Consider the following 26214-nt stretch of genomic DNA (forward strand, 5'->3'; position numbering starts at 1 on the left):
AGGGACCATAAACAGTATCACAGTAATTTAATTTCGACAAAACTAGACTATCGATAAGCAACTTCCTAATGGGTACACTGACGTACTGTCTAAACGAGTACAGAATCTTCAGTCTGTAAAAACAAGCTCTTAAGTTTTTTGTAATATGGGCCTCGAATCGCAATTCGGGATCAATTGTCAAACCCAAACTGCATGCTAACTCCACCCGATCAATTTCCTTACCAGAAACAGTCACCTTAGGATCGAGTGATAAAATCTTTGCTATCTGAGATTTACTGCCTAGTATCATGTATTTAGACTTAGAGGGGTTCAGTACTAAGGAATTCTGTTCAGACCAAGAGACAATCCTCTGCAGATCCTCATTGATAAAACTGACAGCAGAAGGGGTATCTCCAACATCAAAAGAGTGGTATAATTGTACATCGTCAGCATAAACATGATATTTACAATTCTTGAAACACTGAATGATATCTGCACTGTACAAAATAAACAACAATGGTCCCAGGACAGAACCTTGGGGAACGCCTCTAGTAATCGGATTAGAAGTAGAGGTTAGTTTAGTTCCATCTTCTTTCCGTATCTGTACAAATTGCGTTCTACTCGACACATAACTGCTAAACCATTGCACAGCATTATCAGAGAACCCGTAGTGAGTTAATTTTGCTAAGAGTAAGGCAGTGTTAATTGTATCAAAAGCCCGTGAGAAATCCAGCAGCGTCAGTATCGTACCCTGGCTCCTGTCCCGAGCCTCGAGAATATTACCCACAATGTCAGTAAGAGCAGCGGCCGTTCCTCGGCTTTTTCTGAAACCCGATTGAAACTCTGGAAGAATGTTATTTGATTCGATATATGCCGCTACCTGTGAGTAAACTACCTTCTCCAAGATCTTGGACAGAAAAGGCAACACACTAATAGGCCTAAGATCTTTAAAAGCTTGAGGGTGCGTGAGTTTCGGAATAGGGCTAACCACAGAACATCGCCAATGAGCAGGAAATGTATTTGTATCAATGGACTTATTGATAATGCTAGTAATCGCCTCCAATGTTGAAGGGAGTGAGAGCGATATCATCTCACCGCTTATCCCGTCAGTGCCTTGAGCGTTGGATTTAATGCTGTTAATAATCTTAAGAACCGTATCCTGGTTGACAGTTTTAAGCGTAAACTTTGGAGATGTATTAGAATACTCAAAGAATGAGTATCCTGAAACGTCAGAACTACAGACCCCGGGTACATCCAGAAAAGCTTCATTGATAGCATTAGCGTCATTAAGGTGTTCAGGCAATGCTTTCTCCTGATGTGACGGAATCACATCAGATTTCAGATTTTTCCATAACTTTTTAGGGTTTCCGAAGTTGCTATTAATATAATTGTTGTAGTAGGTCTTTTTTTCCGATGCTAAGACGCTAGCTGCCTGCTTCTTAAGGTCTAAATAATACTGCTTATGACTATGAACCTGAGTTACATGTGATCTATAGCGTGCAGCATCTCGCAATTTAAACAATAATCGGACATTATCAGTAATCCAAGGAGTGGAACGTGTTTTGAATTTCAGGGTTTTGAGCGGAGCATGGAGATCGTACAGGTACAGAATAAACATAGAAAAGGTGTAAACCATCGTGTCAACGTCATCCAGGAGGGCGATGTTCGACCAGGGTATTATATTTAGATCCTGAGTAAAGAACTCCTCCAAGATATTTTTAAATTGACGGGAAGTTATCATTCTAGACATTGGTCTTTCCTTTCGGATCAAAGTCTCACATGTGACAAAAGCATGGTGGTCAAGTTCGGGAATATAATCAACCCCGACATCATTAACGCCAATGTCATTACAAATAACATCCAACAAAGTACTACTACCACTCATAAAGTGTGTTGCAGTCCTTACTATTTGCGAGAGACTGAAGTGGCTTAGAAATTCATTTTTTTTTTTTGTTCTAGAACAATTACAGTCCAATAGGTTTACATTAAAATCTCCGAGAAGCACTATATTGTCATAAGGAGCCATAGCACCAATACTTTCGGTCAATCCCTCTAGGAAATTTTCCAGATCAGACCAAGGGGAGCGATATGCAGTGCCTATTAATAGCTTTTTCCCGCAAAAATTCACTGTTATCCACAACTGTTCAACATCCAAATGTCCGGGGTGCTTACACACTCGAGCACTTATATCAGCTCTGAGATAAAAGGCCACCCCGCCACCACGACCACCCCTTATACTAACTGGTCGAGGAATATGCTTGAGCCTGTAGCCTGGCACACAAGGTGCACGGCCCTCCTCCCCAAACCTAAGCCAAGTCTCGTTTATAGCCATAACGTCAACAGAATGGCGAGCCATGGCCAAAAGAAATTCGTCCCGATTTGTAGACAAAGAGCCTGCATTCAATAGACCAAACACTACTTTCCGGTTACGTACCATTTATAAAAGTAAGGCAATCAGAACGAGACATGCACAATGTGCGCAGAATGTGTGGGTGTATCTGGAAAAAATCCTTTAATTTATCAGTTTTAATGCTATTACTGTTTAAAAAGTTTTTATTCAAAACGCTAAGCAAGACCAAACTATCAAAATCTGATAAAGAAGAAATGGTATCAGTATTCAAATTCAATCCAGACACCCACCCAGACCAGAGAACACCACAATAACTCCGCACAGTAGAAGTATAATCATTAACGTATATAAACTCAAAAGATAAGCCACAAATCATTGCGTTGTAATGATTTGAAAAACAATTAAAATATTGATTAATAATGATAATAATAAGTAATAGCAAATACAACCCATAACAATAAACAAATCGGAACATTGACATGTTTATAAATAGTAGAAAAAATGCAAAGCACATAGTATCAGTTTCTGAAATAAAATTATACTTAAACATAGGAAAAATATTGTACATAATAATTTTTATCAAACTGTATCCGGGCCAAAATGTTTCTCCACGTCGGCCTGAACTCTGATTCTGAGCGCAGGAGTACCATCACCACGACGAATATAAATTCGTCCGTCCTTGGTCCAGACATACTTCCAACCTTTATCCTTTCCCTTTTGACGGGTAGTACCAAACAGCTTGCGGTTATATGCGGACAAACGTTCATTTAAATATACAGTACGGACGGGGCCAGGTACATCTAAATCAGTAGTGGAGAGGTTACGGCGCACGCGGGCTCCCTTCAATAGTGCATCGCGAACCGAGCGACGGGCCAGTCGTACTGATAGTATACGAGGACGATTGTCGTTGCCCTCAATGAAATTGCGTCTTACTGTACCAATCCGCTCCGCATGAACTATGTCGCGCATGTCAAGTTTCACTCCCAGTTTTACCGCCACAACCTGGACTAAATGACAAGTGCTTTCTTCACGAACTTCCGGCAAATCAATGATGTCAATATCATTCCTGAGCAAGTCCTGATCGCGTTCACGCAGCTGAATGCGAAGTTCAGCCACCGTGGAATCCAAGTCAGAACCTGCTGCTGTTGAGACGTTCTCTGCTAGGCGAGCCTCAAGACCAAGCACTCGGGCTTCCACCGCGTCGATGCGTCCATGACAAGACTTGAGGAGCTCCTTAAACTCAGCGATATCATTTCGGCACTCTCTCAAGTCAGTTCTTAGGCCCAACAGCTCATCCTTAAAAGATCGGATTTCTAAGCCAAGGTCGACACGAGACTCCAGCGACCGATTCATCGTATCTGCATCAACATCTCCCTCGCTCGAAGTGTGATGCACCCCGACAGCTGTCAACCCTCGTACAGGAGTTGCCGCATTATCCCCACGAGGTACTTTCGCTGAGCAACTAGGGCAGATCCAGCCCCAAGGCGCAGCGCCCGTAGATGGGATTGACACGCATTCTTTATGGAAGATGTCACTGCATTTACTACAACGCGCACAGTCCGCGGTTGACAAGAATTTTCCACATGCTCCACACTTTGCCATTGTCTTGTGGTTTACAGATGGACAGCAGGGATAAAATTGTATTGTAATTAATAACTTGTGTGATTTAATATTTTGAACTGAATATATAGAAGAAATATAAGTATGCTTTTGTTTTTTTCTTGGTGTGGGTACCAAAACTTTGTAGTATTGAAACTAAACAGAACTTTAGGTTCGTATGTAAGTTTCACGATGAATATCCTTGTTGTAAACAATCACAAACACTATATTAATAACGTTTCACACTATTAACGCAACTTAGCCAGAATAAACACCAGTTTTACCATTTATTTAACAAAAGAATTACAGAGCTAATCAGTACACTTAACGTATTCTACGTATTATCGAAATAATCGCGCCTGAAGTGCGAATGTTACTCTCGTCCGCGGTGGTCATGTTCGACTTCGACTTATACCTGTTGTTACAGCCGGACGTCCGCCCCGGCCGCCGCTGCTTAATGTTGTCTTTCTACAAACCACATTGTTTAGTTTAGTTCCCTTCCACATCTAAACTACAGAAGCGCGTTGAACCTGAGAGATGGGTTCCAGCTTTTCATTAACGCAGTTGGGTTGGCGCCGTGCTCACCGAATCCCACCGAGACGTTAACTTTACTACTCATCGTGACCGATGCCGAGTTAGTAGTACTTAGTAGCATAACATAACGACTAGCTCTTATTTCACACCGGAGCGACTGTACCCTTGCCAGAAAAAGTCAATTTAAATTTATTATTTCTATTATATACATGTGCATCTGTATTGTACACACGCCCGACGACGCTAAGGGCTAAATTTGCTTTACATAGAAATAAAACCAGTTTATAAATTGTGTTGGTTATTTATTATTACATAAAACGTGTTCATGAAAACAAACCGTACGATAAATTCAGGTACTTAATCTAGAAATCTTAACCAATAAATTATTATAATTTCTAGTGTTACATTATTTACAAAGAAACGTCGAAGCTGTTAAAAAACAAAAAAAATACTTTTAAAAAGAACTTTAGATCAAAATATCAATGAAAGCAAGAAGTAATGTTTTATCCCGCCTACAGCAGACGAGCGGGCCACGAGCCGGCGCCGGCGCGGGCCACGTGTGACAATTGCGATAAAGTGCCGAATAAATCGGAAACCTATAATTATCTCAAAACAAGAGAGACTTCAAATAAAAAATAAAACTGTCTGCGCAGTGCGGGGTGTCGCGCTGTGTATGGCGCCGCCCTTCATATAAATTTTAATCCAATATTTTTATTTGAAGTTCCGCGCGCCGTCAACTGTCGGGAGGAGCGGAACGAACGCGCGGCGGGCGGGCAGACGGGCGGCTGCCGGCTCATGTTTTAATTAATTAAAATATTGACTTAAACTTTTCTACTAATTTATTTTGAGTTCCTTACGCATACATGAGATGTTCGCACGACGTTTACGTTCTAACAATTGGAATAAAATTAATGAACAATCTTTGACGCGGCACCTCGTCTGCAGCGTGTCGACGCGCCCCAACTACCGGCTACTTGATGTACTTCACGATCAGATCTATTTGTTCGTCGACGCGGGGACTCGTGCCTCTGTGGATATATAACATAATGTTCGTTTGAATGTCCGTCAAAACACACAAAACACAGATGTACACATACACACAGCAATAAGCTGTTTGTATCAACTGTCCGCTTACATTTTAAAAGATCCCACTCAGCAGATCTTTGACGCAGTTGTACAAAAAAATAGACGATGGTTAGCACAATATTGAAATGTCGACAAACGAACAGCTCGGTCGTCCGCGACCACACAACTACTGCAAGGTGCTCGGAACTAAACACAACATTCAACAGCAAAAGCAATGTTCGCTGTCTGCCCAGTACTTCATTGGAGATACGAGCAACCGGAGCAACCCAGTTACGTCGCGCGATATCACCTATCTGTTACTATGTGACTACGGTGAAAAACACTTTAAGCACTGTACATAAAAAACAAACGTATAAATACTTAACAAATAGTAACAGTTGAGAAATTATAAGCGAAAAATATGAGTGTGGCGTTCACGGGTCGGCTCAAGGTCGAGGAGCGGCGTCGCCGACGCGTACTGCTAGGTAGGTACAATAGCGCGGTGTCACAGCAGCACACGGCGCAGGGCACGTCACCTGAAGGCGGCGGGGTGCGGCCCCACCAGCGCCACCAGCGGCGGCACGTCGGCGCAGCGCGCGGCCAGGCGGGCCAGGGCGCCGCACGCGCGGTACAGCTCCTCCTCGGCCGGCGCGCACGACAGCACCTGCAGCAGCGCCATCGCCAGCTCCACGCACACCTCATCGAACACCTGCAACCGTGTCATAGCGGGCTCCGGTTACACGTTATCACCAGATCACGCCTTCGATGTTAGGACTCTCGGAGTATGTGTGTTGAACAACCTCGATGCTTTCAGAAACAGAACTGGGAGAGGACGCGAAGGGAACGCGACCTGACAACTGCTTCACAGAAGACTGCGGTCCGATGTCCCGCGGCCGCGGCCGGTGCCATCTATTTGAAGGAGCTTGTGCTACAAGATCGCTTTACCCTTCCCGAGACAGATTTTTATAATCTTCAAAATGAGACGAGCGCACATCAATAGCCCTGATGGTGGTCACACTGGCTTATAAACACCAACAAAGTCGAAAGAAACGAACACATCATCATGAGAATCGGACGACTAAGCGGAACAAGCGAATTAATTTATAAATAATCTATTAGGTGCTACCACCCTGCGGCTTTAACACGTGGCACTGTGCCTCACACCACCGCGACGTAATACGTGGCGGCATCTCCCTCACTTCCATCGTACAACTAGAGGGAATGTTCCGATGTCAGCGACCGCGACCGATGCCCAGTCTGCCCGCAGTGTTTATTGTATACAGTTGTGTTCTAGTGCTCAGTATAATTGTATCGGACTAGAAAAAGGGCTATACAGATTTTATTAGAAGAAGAAGAAGATGATACGCTCATTTTGTTTGCCTTGCTTTCGGAAACAAGAATTTTGCCAATTTCTTCGCAAATATTGTCTCGAATAACATTATCTAGATATGAGCGGAGTGTTGAATCGTATATAGGTGGGTTTAGTCACTACATCTATTATTAATTCGTCATCATGTGTGGAAAATGACGGCATTTTGACGTGCAACGTAGCCGGGTCGCTTGCTAGCCACGCCCACAGATCGCGCGACCGGGTCGCTTGCGTTGTTTAGAGTTATAGTTAAATTCATACTAAGCAGTAAGTCGCGCGACCCGGTCGCGGTCGCCTGTCGCAGTCGCCAACATCGGAATGCTTCCTTTACAATGCATTTTATCTTTACGACGTGTCGTTAACGTAAATGATGTAATTTAGCTACTTGGATCCACGTTTATATCACACACCCTGCCTCGCAGCTAATTAATCACAAACGACTAAACACCTTGTCAACCTTCTCTGCCTTATTTCGTATCTTGCTTGTTAAAGTTTAATAAATTTGCAAACTATTATTATCTTATCAAATGTAAGAAGATTTTATTGTATGTAGTTTATGTATTATATAATTATAGTATGTGTATAAATTAGTATGAGCTGCCGTTTTTTTATTACTGTTATTACGGTTGTATGACGGAGTTTCCACCCTAAGTCAGATTGTGTTAACGAATCTCTACTTAGAAAATTAATTACGCTACCTTATTTACGATTTAATTATGATTACACGTTGGAATTCTTTCTTATTCATTGTAAATAAATAAAATCTTTCATTTCGAGACATCATAGTCTCATAGTGTATTAGTATTACAAATAACTTAAGAACTTCATCGTATTGCTCTCAATGCGTATTGCTCACTGCTTAGTATTTTCTTCGGATTTCGCGAGTCGCAAATATAATTCAGTCGTTTGTTTATTGATTAGTGTTTTGTGTTCACTATATTTGTATCTTTTTCATCAATATGGACTCGATAAATACGAGTAATTATGGAATGAGAGTTCAGTCGCGGTAGCAATGCCGCACAAACGTCTCCCAACATTAGTGACGTGTGCGGAGTGAACACCACATACACACTTCCGACATGGAAATTTTGATTTAAAACTGAACTTCGCAGTCGCCCGGAAACTAAAGTAAGCAACGACCACCGCTGAGTTAGCAGCAGCTTTCAACGTTAACATCAAAACAACATTGGTCCATTTGCGTCCAATCGACAAGGTAATAAACTTGACAACTGGGCGCCGGACCAACTGAAGAATTTTAAGTAGTCCAAGAGGACTACTTAAAATTTTGAGCATTCGGTCGTCATGTTAGTTAGACCCTGGTTGACCCAAACGAAAACTGTGCCGACAGATTTGAGACCTTACAACTTATATCTCAAGATGGGTGGCGTTGTAGATGTCTATAGGCTCCAGTAACCACTTAACACAAGGTGGGCTGTGAGCTCGTCTACCAATCAAACCAATAAAAAAAAGACCTACTTTTGCCAAAGTTTGGACAATTTCTTGGCAGAGAAACAATTCAATACCGCGCACATTCTAATTGATAGAAATTATAAAAATATATAAAAGAAAATACTTTAACTTTCTGTACAGACTTCTTTAAGGTGAGAACGTCTTTTGTAAGGACGGTAAGGACATAATGTTCATGACTTCATTACAAGTAGCGCTGTACGCGGCGCACATAATGACATGACACAAGTTAGAGCTTTTATCAAACATTGACGACGACAGCGAGCTCTCACGCGCGCAGTTGAGCCGCTCTAAGAATAGATCATTCATTGATAGCGATTATCTGCTACTGCAAATGTTTTGAGGCAAACTTTATGGGTTTTGTGAATTTGCTAGCTTTGTCTTATAAATCTCTTTGTATGTAAAGTAACAAATAAACACATTTAGATCAATAGAGTTTCCAGCGCGTTAAGACACAAGGCGAGGCTAACTCACTGCTAGTGGTTAGTGTATGTATGTTAGGAGCATGCGCATTATGTTCTTAAGATGCTCGGTGATAAATAGATTCAGCAACCCATTGCTGCCCACAGCGACCACCTCGCCCGGGTTCTGTCTCGGACGGGGCTCGGGTTTTGGGCGAGAGTGCCGGGGAAAGTGCCGGGGAGTATTTTAGTGGGTGGGCCCTTAACATCTTCAACGAATTCCAAGTATTCGCCGGCGCCCCAGGCGCGGGAACCTCGAACTAGCCGATTGGGCCCACGGACCCAAAAAACATAATAGAAAAGAAGTGTTTTACTATAACTGTGCATTGCAACTGTAATTTTTATTTTATTAATTTAATATATTTTATTTCATTTTGTTGTCCTTTTCAACTATTTACAACAAATCTTTTTTTAGTTTATTTGTAAAAGTTGTGATCATTTAAAGCATATTCGGGCTGACAAATGACTTGCGATGGTTAGTAAAACGACATCAAGCTGTTGTGTTACTGTCAGTACCTTGGACTTGGCGCGCTTGGGCAGCAGCTCCCGGAGCGCCCTGCCCACCATGAAGCGCTGAAAGACACACGGCGCTGTCTCATGTACCCTACCCCCGCCGGCCCTACCGGTCCCCCCACCGGGTCCCACCGGCCCCCACCTCGAGGTCATTTTGTCACACAAAATCTAATTATTGTTATTTGTTACCATAATACTAATATAATGTCGTTTTTAATCTGTATCAAATGTTTATAGATAATTCAATGAAAACATCTTATGAGGGTTCAACAACGAACATCTGCGAGAATCCCAACACGGGACGTCAGAGTTTATTATAGAACAAAGGTTCCCATAAAATGAATAATTTTGTGGAAAAATAGTAAGTAAGTTACCGACGAGCCCATGTCACAAAGCTCGCGGCTAGCTTCCACGGTGAAGTACATCCTTGACAAAATCAACTCTAATATAATTGCCAGCGCCAAGAGGTCATTAGGTTCTGAAGGTGACGCAGTTACCGCTGGTACTCCTATAGTCGCGGTACATACACAAGTATACAAAGAGGAAGTGCAGCAGAGAGCGATACAGACCACAGTCTTTACCTCCTTGGTGGAGATGTTGTGCATGAGCGCCGAGCCCACCGCGCGCAGCGCCGCGTCCTCGCTCAGCACCGCGTGCACGCACACCTGCGGACGCGCCCGCACTTACTTACACGCACATATTCTACACGCAATGGACTCATATACGGGTAACCCTCCTATAACACTGTGCGAAACCGTGTTACATGAGACTTGAGGTCAGTACAAAAAGGAAAGTAATGTTTGTAAATGAAACATCTCAACTATGCCTGTATGTATTTTTACTTATTATATTATGCATCAAAAATAAGCAGTACGAATTCGATTATTCTCATATGTTGTGTGTTCATTGTGTAAAATGTAATTTTTTAAACAATTTTAAACAAAAATCTCGTTATCGTGTTGTAGAAGTACCGTGTTATAAGAGGTTTTGGGGAAAAAAATAATTAATTTTAGAGTGGAGCCGTGTTGTAAAATATCGTGTTATGGGAGAGTTACCTGTATTGCGATGAAATTGAATGTATGAATATGTATTGAAATATAATAATGTTACAGTAAAACGAGGGAAGTTTTTATTTATTTCAAGAAAGACCAACTGAGATTTTAGTAGACTGTTTTGGAGACCCGAGGAGCCGCGTTCAACGACTTTGTTTCATCCCCCCGCACTCGTGCGCTTCGACTCGCCAGATGGCTAACAAACCACCGCCATTGTATTTTTAATGAACACTATAGTTCTCCTCGCGTTCTTTTTTTTTTATTGCCCTTGTAGGCAGACGAGCATACGGCCCACCTGGTGGTGAGTGGTTACCGTCGCCCATGGACTTCAGCAATGGCAGGGACAGAACCAAGCTGCTGCCTACCGCTTAATACTCTCCACAAGCCTACACTTAATACTCAGGTCTAGCTGCCGACACGGAGAGGGCGGGGCGGCCCCACGTACCTTGGTAGTGACCCTGATGTTGGACAGCTGCTGGCCGCCCGCCTCCCACTCGCTGATGTACAGCAGCCACTCCGAGGACGACACGTGCTCGAACAGGTTGCACAGCTGCAACAGGAGCGCGCGCCCTCACTGCCCGCCACAACCCGGGGGCCGTGCTACTCAACCTCAGCACCACAGGGGGCGTCTAGATGGTCATTACGTCAGCAGTGGCTATTTACTTATTTACACATATTGGCAACCTACACATTGTCTATGCTTGAAAACGAAACGCATTTTCGGGGATTCCCATAAATAATGATTACGTTTAAGTACTCGCTTGGAACTAACTGAGTCAAATTCAAATTCAAAATCATTTATTTCAACTTGGATGTCATCAAAAACACACTTGTTGAATGTCAAAATGTAAAAGAAAATGTTATCTCTACCACCGGTTCCAAAAAAAGCCACAGTCCTGAGAAGAACCGGCGAAACAAACTCAGCGGGCTTTTTTTTTTTTTTGTATTTTCTCAACTATTTTCTTTTTTTTTTTAAACAAGAAAACATATTTACAGTATACGAAAAAACAAGTCAAAAAAATACAATTCAAATAAATAATAATAATAATGAAAAATGAAAAGGCCAGGAGCGAACACCTCATTCCCACGTAGTGCCATCTAGTAAATAATCCTTAACTTTATAATATGCCTTGTTGCACAAACGTTCCTTGAGTAAGGGAGTAAGAGAATTAACGCGCGCTGTTCACTTGTCTAAATTTATTCCATCAATCTATTGTTTCATTTGGGTACGATTGACGAATTTGACGTGTTGTAAGCAAAGCAAGTTAATGTTTGTGTTGCCGTTGATTCAATTTCGCCAAAGTTGAATTGTTAAGATTTCGTTGCAAATAGACAAATCTAAGTTATACCAAAAATTGTCCGAAAGTTTTAAAAAATCTCATACAAATACAATTCATATTTTTTGGAGGAGTTAAAAAAATGGCAGAAACCTTGGGAGAAGGGTATCTTTCTAAAAGGGGATTATGTTGAATAGGTATAAGGTATAAGATATAATAAAAAATAAAAAAGGTGTCGTCATTTCTAACACGGTTACTTATTGAACTGCCCTTGTACTCTATAACTCTTTTATGTTGAATTCCGCGCCAATAAAGTTTGTTTAAGTGAATATGATGTGCGTTAACATCCTTTATCCTAACCCTATTTTCTTATTTCTAGAATTATAACTGCTGCTCATGAACCATTAAAAAAATTAATATACATTAGTAGAAAAAATCATATACCAATGTTTACGTTACTATGGGAGGTCAGAGCTTTGCTTACTTTTGCTGACAGGGGAAAAGGGGGGGGTGAATAATTCTAATAAATCTGCTTACGTAATACTTGAACGACCCCTCAACTTGGTTAGGGAGTGCAGACACAGACACATTGCTGCACAGAGAGTATCGACAGACAGGAGTGCACTCACGAAGGTGGCGATGGCGCGCTGGTCGGGCAGCGAGAGCGCGTCGATGCGGTGCGCGTGCTGCAGCAGCGCGTGCTGGCGCCGGTCCTGGTGCAGCAGCAGCGCCACGTCGTCCCGCAGCGCCGCCGCCGCCAGGCACCCGCCCGCCGCCGCGCGCACCGCCTCGCGCTCCGCCCCCAGCAGCCCGCCTGCACACGAGCGCGCTCAGTGCTGCCGCTCCACGCCCGTCCACACGTGCTCACACGCGCTCACAACACTCACTCACCCATGAACTCCAAGAAATCGTCCCCCAGCACCCAGCTCCCCTCCCCCTGCACCAGGTACTGCTGCAGCTCGTCCAGGCTCTGCCGCTCCTCGGCTGACATCTCCACGCCTTCCAGAGCGTCCGCCAACTTCTCGAACTCCGCTATCGGCTGTTCAAGTTATCAGAAATGAGATATCTCTGCCGACTCGCCGGGCGCGCTCGCAGCCGCAGCACGCAGCACGCAGCACGCAGCACGCAGCACGCAGCACGCAGCACGCAGCACGCAGCACGCAGCACGCAGCACGCAGCACCAACCGACACGCGCTTACGTACGCTCTATTCCCCGATGTTGGATGCTGCTATCGTATACCAGTCGCCTTTCCGTGTTTTATTTTTCTTTTTATTTATTGCATATATAGGTGAACGAGCTCACAGCCTACCTGGTGTTAAGTGGTTACTGGAGCCCATAGACATTTACAACGTAAATGCCGCCACTCATCTTGAAATATGAGTCCTAAAGTCTCAGTATAGTTACTACGGCTTCCCCATCCTTCAAACCGAAACGCATTACTCCTTCACGGCAGAAATAAACAGTGTAGTGGTACCTACCCGTGCGAACTCACAAGAGGTCCTACTTCATTACAATTTTACGAGTTTGATTTTTATTACACGATGTTATTCCTTCACCGTATAAGAGTAGCTGCCTAACCTTCATTCTTAATAGGCTTTACCAAAGTACTCAGATTTCCAAGTGAGATTAACGTCAATTAGGCGGACGTGTGAGCCAACTGTAACGTAGACCCATGCGCTGGGTCAAACCTACCTAACGGCTTACGAGGCCTGGATAGCCGGACAACGAAGTGCAACAGTTTGTGTCGCAACACACCCGTCTCGGGCCCCGTCGCACGCTGGGGGACTATGCGCTACAAAAAAAGGGGGTGGGGTCGTACAACAAATGTACAAACTTTCCATTCAACCGAACCAAGCAGGGAGCTCACAAACAACTGACGAGCCTGTACACAACAGCGCACTACCCGCAAACACAGGGAAATTTAAATCACTTACGTCTATATCTCTAAACACAATCGGCGGCTCTCTCTCCCTCTTGCGTTGTTCCTCCTGTCTCCTTTCATCTGCCTCCAGCTCTAGGGCCTCCGAGCTGGGTCCAGCGCGAGACAATTCTTCATGAGCTAGTGGAACTTCTACTGCTTCTGCCATGTCTGTGGAGTGCAATTGTAATAAAAAATATTTGTATACGACCAGTATATAACCAGTTGACTTATCTACAATAATGTGATATTCAATATTCGATTATTCCATATAGGTCTATATAAAAAATGCATCATTTTCCCCTGGGTATAAGTCAAATCCTGCATACAATATATTATATATCTTAAAAGTATTGAAAAAGATTTCAATTCGATTTCAGAAAAAATCAAATGTCTCTATCATTCAAATAGAGCACTGCAATTGCACTTTTTTGCAGAAAGTAATTATAAGACTTTCAAACGAAACTTCTAGCAAGTACCGACTATAAACAACATGTAATGGCCACGTAACGCACATTATATTCTCTCGATATCAACGTTTTGCTACAACTCCGACACGCCACATCACTTGTAAATAAGTAGGTATATCGTCATTCCATGAGCTTGCATCACGCGAAAATAGCACTTCGATCACATCATATATTTGCGCGACATTACCTACCTATCGAAGAGCAATCTTTGTTAGTGTTCTTTATAATACAAGAGTCCAGCTTCTAGTCTCATGTTAATGTTATAAAGACTCATATACCTACATGTACACTGTAGCCGATAATAATGTGTTTGTAAAACGTTATGTTTATACCACAGCTCGCATATTTTGAACAATATATTTAATGAAGAATTCTTACAGTCGAGTATCAAAATGAAAACCACATTTTATTGATGCCACGGGGTAATCCGTGTGTGTAGTCCGGTAGTCAACTGAGCGGAGCCGGTATTAATGTCGACTTTAGGTTTTTTAAGTCTTTGTAAATGTTACCGTGCGGACTATGAAATGTTTTTGTCCATTTACCATAAACTTCAACTCGTAGACTCGAAATGAAAACAATATTAACAAACTAGTGTTCAACTGTTGTGTGCCGGCGCGACTGCTAGTGTAACGATTGCGAAATCATCCAGCGAAAGAACCGCGCGCGGTGCTCTATTTTTGGATCGGAATTTATAGATCAGATTATTTTCATTGTATATTTAAACACTTTTACACTTTTAGTTTGGTTAATAAAGCATTAACACGCATCGGGAACAACGTCCTACTTTAAAATGAACTGAAGGCAGTAGGGCTAATAAAATAGTCTCCAAATATAATAAAAGTTGTCCTAATTCGAGTCAGCAGTTTCCGGAAGAGCGGCACGTACCTGCGGGTCGTCCTGGCGGGAGGGTCCAGAGGATGCGGAGTGTGCGGCGGTCGCCAGCGGAATGGCGGAGCGCGGCTGGAGTTGGACGGGAGCCAACGGAGGCCAGTATATTTATAATTGCCGCAAATCGGGTGGAAGTCTTACACCGCGTCGTGTTCACAATTGACTTTTTTTTTGGTAAATTCGATACCTTGTTCTACTTGTTTAATTGGTGGGGAAATAAATCTAGTTTTTGTCTACATATTGGGGTTCAATATAGTTGAGCAGGCGGTACACCTGCTGCGATAATAAATGCTCGGCATTACTCATTGACAACAGCAATGGCATAAACTGAACGCTCCTTAAACCTTATCCGAAGAGAGACTTGTCAAATCGAACTCCATGGATACGGTTTCACTCCCAAGCTATGGCGTGTCGGGGAGCATCAATACGTGAGAGGTACGTGGGAGTACCGGTAAATTCGACGACGATGACAAGTCGCGTGATGGCAACTAGGAGAAGATGTAACAAATCCTTCAAGAGCTTCTCAAAGAACACACGATAGAATAAAAGTCCTGGAGTTTATCTCTTTGAGCCCCATCGGATACACTCCATTGGAAGTAACCGGTGATTCGGTGATAGACATCTACAACGTAAATGCGCCACACACCTTGAGATACAAGTTTTAAGGTCTCAAGTATAGTTACAACGGCTGCGCCGCCCTTCAAAGCGAAACGCATTACTGCTTCACGGCAGAAATAGGCAGGCTGGCACTTAATATTAAGCTTCCAAGTCCTTGAGAGAGAGGCGCGCCCATCGCATCCTCGAGCCCAGTCACAAATATGAAACCCGCTTTATCTGTCCTAATGTCGGTAAACATTTTTCTCGATTTACACTTTAAAGAAAACGGTCACTTCACATATTCCCGGAGACTGAATCAAAATGTAACAACCCATTTAAGATTCGTTCAACTTTACAATGACGTACAAGAGTGGAAAGGACGAGATGCGTGTCGTTTTAATTTCTTAGATGCGCAGACGAGCTCGCAGCCTATGTGCTGTTAAGTGGTTATAAGAGACAAAAATACATCCTCGACTGTATTGGATTAGAAAGATCAGAACGCTTCGCGACAGTAATAGTCAGAACCGCGATACCTATGTGAGCTGTTTCTGATTTTTTGTTTAATAATCACATGAACGACAACATCGGGTAGTCACCAAGCACTCCGGCCTCGCTCGTTGCTAACGGACTGACCACTCGTGAACACTCGTAAATGCTTTGTTTGATATCGGCATGAGTCACTCTGGCGCACGCGGCGCTGGATGACGTCACGCGCGAGGTGAGCGGTCGGTCGGTCACACCACACATCTGTTTTTAGCTATTGTTTCTAGCGCGTGCACCGGAACGTGCCAATGTTCTGTCGCTGCGGGGAAGCCCTCTCAGCGGGCCACTTGTCCGTCGTCGTGTTCACATATTTGTACTGGCGGAAACGGACTGACGCGCTCATGACAGATGACGATAAACTCCGCCGCCGTGAAATAGCTAAGCCTGTCATTTGAGGGTACTTGTCATACGCAGATCGAGTACAACTTGGTAAAGTAGTCGGTAGGCAGCGGCTTGGCTCTGCCCTTGGCTTTGCTGAAGTCCATGGGCGACGGTAACCACTCACCATCAGGTGGGCCGTATGCTCGTCTGACTACAAAGGTAATAAAAAAAAAAATTTCAGGCCGTACAATACATTGTGCACCAAGGGAGAAAAGTAGTACATTTTCTCCTGTGTTCCACTTTTTCCCGCGGTGCAAATACTATTTTTTCTCCTACCAGGCCGAAAGTTCGTGGATGACCGAGCCGGGGTCCAGGGCAGAAGCCCTGGCAGGGGGTAGGGGGGGCGGAGCCCCCCCATACTCATAAAAAAACAATCTAACTGTTTTTTTATTTTTATATAAACTACTACTAATTGAATAAGAACTGTCCGATGAACTCATCTTTGTTTAATACTTCACTATTAAATTTTATTGCCTTTTGTTTATTTCAATTTTACACTAAACACAATAGCGGAGAGTTTTAGGTGCGTGAGAGCAGACGTAGATACTAACGCGTATGCGCACTTGTCAGTACCCAGGGAGGAAAAGTTACAGTTTCTTCCCTGTACAGCGGGAGGAAAACCAAACTTTCGGCGTAGGTAGGAGAAAAAAATATTTATTTCGTTCTTTATTGCTTACGAGCTCACGGCACATCTGGCGTTAAGTGGTTACTGAAAAGTCCATAGGCATCTATAACGTAAATGCTGCAAAAAACGAACCTTGAAACATGAGTTCTACGATCTTCATTTTTCAAACCGAAACGCATTACTATTTCATGGCAGGGCGGTGGTACCTACCCGTCCGGACTCACAAGACGTCCTATCACCAGTAACTACGCAAATTATAATTTTTCGAGTTTGATTTTTATTACAGGATGTTATTCCTTCACCGTGGAAGTAAATCGTCAGGCGTCATGACCTTTAGCCGCGACGACTTCTAAAGTCGTAGGTAGAGTCGTTCAACTTTAGGACCTTGTGGTCGGAGTAACGAATTAAAAAATAGTTTTTTTTTTATTTATTTTTTATTGCCTTTGTAGGCAGACGGGCATACGGCCCACCTGATGGTGAGTGGTTACCGTCGCCCATGGACTTCAGCAATGCCAGGGGCAGAGCCAAGCCGCTGCCTACCGCTTAATACTTTCCATAAGCCTCGTTTGAAGAAGGACATGTCATAGCGCTCGGGAAACACCGTGGAGGGGAGCTCATTCCATAGCCGGATGGTGCGTGGCAAAAAAGATCTCTGGAAACGCACTGTGGATGACCGCAGTGGCTCCAGGTAGTATGGATGAACTCTACTCCGGTGGCGGGCGGTGCGATGGTAAAAACGAGATGACGGTATCATCTCGAACAATTCCTCAGAGCACTCCCCATGGAACATACGGTACAAAATACATCTCAACAAATCTTCTCTGACAATATCGTTAGCGTGATTCAGCTATTGTCGACGTTCGGCCGCAGCTCCGGGTGCGACAGTTAAATCGAAGCGAACACTTAATTAATTTAGTTGAGTACTACACACGTACGTGTATTTGTTGCCATTCGACACTAGCTATGTGCGTACTTCAACGGTTTCCCGGCGCGGCCTTATCTGCTTGTAATATTATTTACATTAGGATAAGGGCACATTCATTTTGACAGGTGGACGGACTACTACCCCACGTGTGTATCCATGTCGACAGTTATAAACTGGTGGTAGGACGTATTGTGAGTCCGCACGGGTAGGTACCACCACCCTGTCTATTTCTGCCGTGAAGCAGTACATAATGCGTTTCGGCTTGAAGGGCGGAGCATCTGTTGTAATTATACTGACACCTTAGAACTCATATCTCAAGATGGGTGGCGCATTTACGTTATAGATGTCTATGGGCTCCAGTAACCACTTAGCACCAGGTGGGCTGTGAAGTCGTCCACCCATCTAAGCAATAAAAAAAAACTTTAAATATATTGTTTTCGAATCTGCTAAAATATAAACTATGATTTTTCTCTCTCTCTCTCTCTCTCTAGGTGTACGTCGATAGCGACATCTACTCGCTGTGAGAGGAACGTTATGATTTGCGCTAAGGACGTATCCAAAACTCACATTAAGTTGTTTGCGGACTCCGGTAACCTTTACCGTCAAATGAGTTGAAAGTGCTAAACGATCTTAGAAATCAAAAACAAGCCGTCGACAAACTTGTTCAAGCTTTAGGCGCTACAAAATAAGAACGTCGGACTAGGAAGACTAACAAAAGAAATCCCACACTCTGCTAGTCGGTATTCTGCTATCTGCGGTATTAAATAAGCTGGAACTAGATAGTGAGCACAAACATGTCGCACTGAGCACGCGCCGCGATGTGTCCCTACCTGGTCGCCGGTAGACCCAGGGGCTACTCCAGCTGCGCGCGGACGGGTACGTGAGCTCAGAGAGCTGAGAGAATCTGTTAACACTGGTCCTAGCAAGGACAGTGCTTCGCAGAGTCTACCATCGGATCGGAATCACGACCCACTGAGAAGATCCGGCGAAAAACTCAGTGGGCTCTGTCTGTGGGTTAGTTCTCTCGAGGACGGTAACCGGTGCTTGGGGAATTTAAAAGCAGCGAGAGTGAAACTGGAAAATCCGACAAGACGTGTTTCGGACGACGGCGCGGTGTTGTCCCGTCGCGGTCGGGTATACCTGTACAGGATAACTAAAACAGCCGAGGATAGGCAGGAGCAGCGCAGGATAATCAAGGAGAAACGTTTTTTTATTGCTTAGATGCGTGGACGAGCTCACGGCCCACCCGGTGTGAAGTGGTTACCAGAGCCCATAGACATCTACAACGTAAATGTCGCCACCCACCTCGAGACATGAGTTGTAAGTCCCTAGTTTTAACAGTACAACGGCTGCCCCACCCTTCAAACCGAAATCCATTACTGCTTCACGGCTGAAATAGGCAGGGCGGTGGTACTTGCCCGTGTGGACTCACAAAACATCCTACCGTCAGTAAATAACTAAATCTTTACCGGAATCTATCTCCTCTCCATCGGCTTCCCCCCTCTCCCGGATTTGTTTCTTCCTCTTCTTCTGCTTCTTCCGTTCCTTCCGCGCCAGCTTCTCTGCGAGCGTACTGCGGCGTTGTTCCAGCTCTTGAGATTGTATCCTGTGTGCGTTATATTCATTAAAAGTAATAAAACTCTGCAGCTACGAGGCGAGGCGAGGCGATACTACGTGGCACTCTCGTTATACGTAACGTGAAGGCGGCCGCCCGCGCTATAGTGTAGTAAGTGTCAAATGTGTCGGAATGGATCATTGAAATAGAGCACACGCTTGCTTGGGGACAGGTCGGCACGAGGCGACCGCGCCAGAGAGCAACACAAGATCGACTTTTTTTTTTTTGATCACGGTATCCCCTACGCCAGGTAAGTAACACATCGACATTATCACTTGTACGTCACAGTTTCGCTATATTTACAGAGTTCGCAACCTTAGACCTTGTTGTGAAGATACGTATTTGAGCACAGTTTTGCCAATCAATATTGTTTTCGGCACGTTAAGAGCGTACGTTATTCTGTTATCGACTTCCACAGACGCCGGCAAACATCGGAGAGCGTAAAAAAATTGATCTGTTCTTAAACTGTCCCCCGTGTTTGACGTAGTCAGGTTTAATCTCTAGCAAACACGTTAAAGAACCCAACTGCTAAGCAAAAGTTATAGTATAGATTGAACGCTTAGGAAGTTCTTGGCCGTTAACTTTTCATTCTTAAAGTTAGTTCAGAGAGAGCTCGAGGCCCTACCACATCCTTCTAAGAGCGCGGCGCGACCAGCTAACTACAATCAAAAGACAAGTTGACGCAAGACGTTTATTATCTGCCCAAAGAAATAGAAACAGCAGTTGCATTCAGAAAGGAGGGTGCTGGTTATCGGAGTGGTACCGCGCCGCCCGGTACGCGCGCACCGCCCGCGCCACCGACGTCATCAGTGACGTCACCACGCGCAGCCGGCGCGACCAGCCCGCTCCCGCGTCGCCGGGCGTGCTACAAGTCAACCGCTAGCTCGGACATAGTTCGCTTTTTTTTAAGGGATTATATGACCTGGTAACTAAGACCTTTAAGTCATGTCTTATTTTAATTTATATTCTTAATTTTATGAAAAATGATAATATGGAGTGATATGAAATGAAGATGATTAATTTGAGACATTAATCAACTGGGATGAAATTAAATGAAATGAGATGATATGGGATGAAATATAATCTTAGTAAAATGGTGGTCATTTACTGAGTTTTTTTCAGTTGATTTTTTGGAGGAAGCCGAGAAGTTGCGTCCAGCAGCTTTGTTTCATTTTCCCACATTTGTGCACTTTCACAGATATTAAACAGTTAATAAACCACCATTATTACCCATTTAAACCTGAAGAAACACTAAATAGACATAATAAAACAAATCACACAACTTCACTCCTTCGCGTTCCCGCCAAAAATTCTACCTAGTTCGCTCCTTCCAATGTATTGCCACGTTGCCTCTAAGCTTACTAACAATTCGGTTGCTGATTAAAAAAAATTTAGAACGAGAGTGTTTTCCCTTCCACAGACATGGTATTTTTTAAAACGATTTATTTGTTCAGCAAAGTAAAGTAGTTTCAGTTTAAAATGTGATCAAAAATTGAAAAATGTTGCCGCACAACAAAACATCAGCTCATTTTGTCTAAGCTGAGTTTTTTTTGTATTGTTACGAGTAAGAAGATTAATCTATGGATCAAATTTGAACAAAGTTTTGTTAATATTTGATTTAAACCATGATTGATATTACGCGGCTAACAGACATCACATATTTACTTAAAATATAGGAATAATAATTAATTAGAATACTTATATAATTATTGCTTATATTGTAAATTTTTGAGAATGTCGACAAAGCTTTTGTGTTTAATATATAGGGGTTTACCGCTAACTTTATCAGTAATTTTATAGACAATATAAGAGTGAAGTGATGTGCTGTAGGAATGCCCCACCTGGCCTGCTCTATCTGGCTGTTGAGCGTGAGGTAGTCGGGGCTGTCCTGGCGCGCCGCCCGCGCCCCGCTCGAGTACAGGCTCTGTGCCAATACATGCCTTATGGTTAATCGAACAAGATCTCATTTCATATTAACCCTTCGCACTGGAGCATGGAAGTAGCGCCTACTGCGGATTAGAATACAAAGGGTTATTTTTTTAAGTGAAAACTTCTTTAGAATCGTTGTGATTTCAAACCGGATGCAACGGAAAAAACGACAGGTAAGAGACACAAATACAAAAATGTGTAGGATGAAGCCAGCAAAGAATGAGACAGAAATATACATACTATTTAATACAGCGCCATCTGTGAGATTTTTTAATACTATCGTGTGTATAAAAGCTCTTGTAGTGAATTTTAATTTAGGATTATACGTGAAATTAAAATATCAATTCACAGAGGGCGCTACCTTACAATTATTTACTAATGACAAAATTTTACATATACTTAAGACGTTTAGGATAATTGTATTTTAATTTTGGAAGGTTTCACTTCTACCACGTTTGAATTGCACACATTTTGTTTTTTTTGTTTAGTATTATTGTTAAAGTACTGAACATGTCAAACCTAATTATGCTCAACACAAGACACATTTGTGTAAGTTTTGTGATCAGTCTAATAATGTCAGGAATAGACAAAAGATGACACCTTTCCATTAATGTTCGTGTTCTTCAAAAATGAATTAAAAGACCACGCAATTAGTGCTCGTGCGGAGCGGCCACCGCAGCGCGGGCCGGTCGGTGCCAACTCCTGCTGAAGTCCGTGGGCTGCAGACTCACTGGGACGGCCCTCCCTCCCCTCACACCGAATTTTTTAAATAGAAGGACAACTGCGGCGGCAACATTCTTATCGTGAAGTCTTACAATGCTAAGTTTAAAAAATCATTATTAATCAATTCTGAACGAAAATAGAAAATTACAAAATATTACACATTTGTCTTTGTAAAACTACAATTACAATGAACAGAACCCAATGATGAAAGGAATGACGATGCGCCAAGTACATAGGACGCTGGGCCCTCGCGGCGGTACCTGCGGCGCGTCCCCGGAGCGCGGCAGCAGGTCGGCCAGCAGCGCGTGCAGCACGTCGCGCTGCTGCGGCGCCAGCAACTCCTCGGGCTGCTGCAGGATGTCCTTGGGCACGCGCGCGTCGCACAGGAACTCCGCAACCTCGTCCGAGAAGTGGTTGCAGTTGTGCTCCAGCAGGTTGTACTGCGACGGTCTGCGGCGTCAGATTGACAGATTTTAGCGTCGAAATCCTTGTGCACAAAGAGAATAAAATTGGTCCACGGGTTCGGGCAGCCAATAAACATTAGACGGTTATTAAACTTCATGCAAACTGTTTAATTTAGTATTTTATAAAAACATGGAGCTCCAAAGTGTAAGAAATAACAAATTGATGCGCGAATTGGTAACCATTCGGACGCGTTAAGTTAAATCAAATCAAATCAAATCAAAAAAAATTATTAAAAGTAAATGAAAGTACACACTTGTTGAACGTCAAAAAGAACTACCGCTAATTCACAAGAATTAGCCTCCGTCCTGAGAAGGACTGGCAAGAAACTCAGCGGGCATGTCTTTTTTTAAATATTAGTTTTTTTTTTAAATATTAGATTTTAAATGTTCATTTTTTTGCGCCAATTGTTCTACTAGAATTGACAAAATGAAAATAATTGCAAAAGAAAACAAGTTAATTTCACATACATATAATATATGGTTGGCCATTATCTAACTCCTGGTATCTTCTAATCGTGAAGATTATAAAACAACTTAATCAAACTGGTAGACCTCAAGATATTGTTAGTTCTTTCTGACCGAGTGCAAAGAAACGGAAATCTCAGTAAATATTGTTATAATCAATTAAAAGGTAGTTATTATATTCAAATTTACAACTTAGTTTATAAATAATATGGATACCTACACAGTTCCATTTATGAGCCTCACCGAAATCGAAAACCAAAACGTATTCATTTTGTACTGCACATAAGTAATTTCTAAAGTTATCTTCAGAGCCGAGAGGAGCTTTTGAAGCAATAAAATAAAACTTACAAATAAGTGGATCCGGCTAGTCCCTGCAGATATTCTACGAACACCGCGAATGGCACAAAGGTCTCCCCCAGACGCTGCACGCGGTGCGGCGGGCCCAGCTGCGTGGTGCCCTGGAACCAAAGCCGAAAACGTATACATATAAGGCCTTATTGACTGAACTAGTTCACCCAGTATAGTCTGTCACGCAGGGAGCGTTGGGTCAACGGTACCACGCCTCCGCATTAGGCAAGATGGGCACGTAACACTAATGTCTCGTCCCGGCGTGTGTCGAGTGTCATCAATATTGTATATTTAAACATACGATGACTTTCACGGCGTACTGCAACACCGTTGCCGCCGCCACGAGTCCATTGACTGATATAAAACTTTAAACTATCAACAGATTTAACTTTAAAGTAACGCACGAACCAAATAATTATTTACCACTAAACCATTTATTACCAAATAATATTTCTTTTCATGGCGTGTACCGGGTCCTTAGCAATCGGTAATTTTGAACTGACTTAAAATAGAAAAAAGTAGAAGGACTTTAGGCGTGTTTTTTTACTCGTGGACTATAGCTGCAGTGGTCTTCAAAAATGAGATGTCCGTATGATGAGAAAGTTCGCCTGCCCATTCTTAATTATCGTAACCTGCCTCACTAAGTATAACAGTATCAACGTATTTTATTAGACAACGGTTCCTAGTTTCCAAGCGCACGGTCGTCTTCACGTTTCCGACGAAGGCGTGTCGTGCGTCGAGTCTATTTTAGATCAACCGAATATATTTCAGGTGCAAGTCGTTTCATTTGTTTTATATATTACCTATATATTTTATAATAATATAAGGAGATGTATGGAAATGGTAGTGCAAGGTAGAGGGGGAAGAGGTCGACCGAAGAAGACATGGATGGAGTGTGTGAATGACGATATGAGAGAGAGAGGAGTGAGTGTTGAGATGACGGCTGATAGAAGAGAATGGAAGAGAAAAATTAGCTGTGCCGACCCCACCTAGTGGGATAAGGTGGAGAAAAAGAAGAAGATATATTTTATAATAATAATAAGTTTCATTTCATATAGGTATTCTAAAAAAATATTAGTAGCAAGCTTATATTTAAAATGTTAGTTAATCTACCCTATACTTGGGACAGCGTTGATTGGTCAAATGAATTGTCACACAATGCTTATAAAATGGATTGCCCATTTTTTGCGATAATGCTCCCAGGGTAGTGTCGGAGCTCACACGCATTCTGTACATCGGTAAAGTCTATTTCCGCATGATGCTGTAGAAGTCATCAATGTGGGTGTCTGCAAATATATGTAATGCGCGAAACAGTAGCATGGGAGCTCTACCATCATCCTAAAGGCGTCATCATATTGTGTACGTAGATCGTTAGGTTCGCCCACACTTAAACCTCTGACTGCACGGGTAGAACCTTTGTCAGTAAGCCTTGAACATAGCTTTACTTGTTTCGTACAACATGCTGGCGAACATATTGCAGCAAACCGCCAACGCTCCACTCTTCCTCTCAAGGTCCCTATCGTCAAATAAATCCTCCGTGAGTGTCTCAAATTTTTAAGCTCACTAACTCTTGCTAATGGGATTCCGTTTCATGTTACAGGACAAACATTATCCAACGAAATACAGCTGGTTTGAATATCAGCAACTCACCCTTTTTCACATTTAATGTGACTCCGTGTGAGGCGGCATTAGATTTGTATATCCCGACCAACTTTCGGAGTGCACCGATTGATGGATTATATCGTCAGCACAACTTAAATTATTAATGGAGGAACTATCTATTGAACACCGAAAGAATACGCTTAGCTTAAAACAATGACGGTCAGCGTTAACCGTCTTTGATCATTACTTTAAAAGCGCGACCCGTAGGCCGCCATACAACTTTACGCATCTAGGAACTCTGGTACACACTCCACATCAGGTGAGCCGTAAATTAGTCTGCCCGTCTCGAGCCAGTTCAGTTTTCACACTAAGGAACCCATAAATACCAACGATATTAAATCATCCTCTATTTAACCGACTCGGCAGCAACGCCAGGCCGATGTATTATTAGACCATGCACCGCTTCGGCTTCGACTGCTGAAGTAACTGCATCCGTGTGCACTGACACACTTGTGACGCTCCAGCCGACAACAGATATGTACATAATATGTGTTCCCACAGCAGACCTGGTGTCCGATACTAATATTGTCTCGAGCAGATAGCTTGTTTCATTCTATCTATTCGCTCATTCTTTCTATCGTCATGCAGAGCTTTACCACCGGTTTGAACACACCCCGTTTGAGCCCCGTAAACTTACCTACTCATCAAGGAGAAGTCGAAATAGCCTTTCAAGGCTATCAGCATAGGTAGGAGAAAAAAAGACTAGAGGCAATAAAAAATCAAAATTTGAAGGGCTGGGTAAATAATTGGCTGAAACTTTGACCCTGGAAAATCTTTAGTCTCTAAAATTCAAGAGAGCGCACCAGAGACCCAATTCAAATTTAAATGACAACAATATGCTACGAAAAATCAGACATTGAGGCCACAATACTTATTCACATAAGACGCTGGTTCTAAACTAAAACATACCTCTAGAATTTGAAAAAAAAATGTCTGTGTTTGATGTTGATAGTCCATTACTGAGATAGTTCATCACTAGCACCACGGCTGCGTC

At 43.0% G+C, this 26214-nt stretch overlaps 2 protein-coding genes across 12 annotated transcripts in view; both read right to left on the bottom strand.

The window, feature by feature from the left end:
- Positions 1 to 2907: 2907 nt before the first annotated feature.
- Positions 2908 to 3931, bottom strand: LOC149501182 (uncharacterized). The gene has a single exon (XM_089734474.1). It carries the CDS (start codon positions 3929 to 3931, stop codon positions 2909 to 2911), a length of 1023 nt encoding a protein of 340 aa, XP_089590600.1. The 3' UTR covers position 2908.
- Positions 3932 to 4743: 812 nt separating this feature from the next.
- LOC114248698 (uncharacterized) overlaps positions 4744 to 26214 on the bottom strand; it is a 30906-nt gene continuing 9435 nt past the window's right edge. For 5 of the 11 annotated variants that reach the window (XM_089734151.1, XM_089734153.1, XM_089734154.1 and 2 more), the window contains exons 4-15: positions 23559 to 23668; positions 22542 to 22731; positions 21471 to 21553; positions 19484 to 19620; positions 13602 to 13756; positions 12558 to 12705; positions 12296 to 12480; positions 10835 to 10939; positions 9919 to 10002; positions 9341 to 9397; positions 6064 to 6236; positions 4744 to 5490 (exon numbers count right to left, since the gene is read on the bottom strand). In XM_089734151.1, coding sequence (XP_089590277.1) covers positions 5433 to 5490; positions 6064 to 6236; positions 9341 to 9397; positions 9919 to 10002; positions 10835 to 10939; positions 12296 to 12480; positions 12558 to 12705; positions 13602 to 13756; positions 19484 to 19620; positions 21471 to 21553; positions 22542 to 22731; positions 23559 to 23668 — 1485 coding nt within the window. In that variant the 3' untranslated portion in view covers positions 4744 to 5432. Of the gene's footprint in view, positions 5491 to 6063; positions 6237 to 9340; positions 9398 to 9906; positions 10003 to 10834; positions 10940 to 12295; positions 12481 to 12557; positions 12706 to 13601; positions 13757 to 19483; positions 19621 to 21470; positions 21554 to 22541; positions 22732 to 23558; positions 23669 to 26214 lie in introns of all 11 variants that reach the window. The other 6 variants (XM_089734156.1, XM_089734159.1, XM_089734160.1 and 3 more) reach the window with 2 other exon arrangements.

The sequence above is a fragment of the Bombyx mandarina genome, chromosome 17, assembly GCF_030267445.1.
Source record: "Bombyx mandarina strain Sakado chromosome 17, ASM3026744v2".
Classification (NCBI taxonomy): Eukaryota; Metazoa; Arthropoda; class Insecta; order Lepidoptera; family Bombycidae; genus Bombyx; species Bombyx mandarina.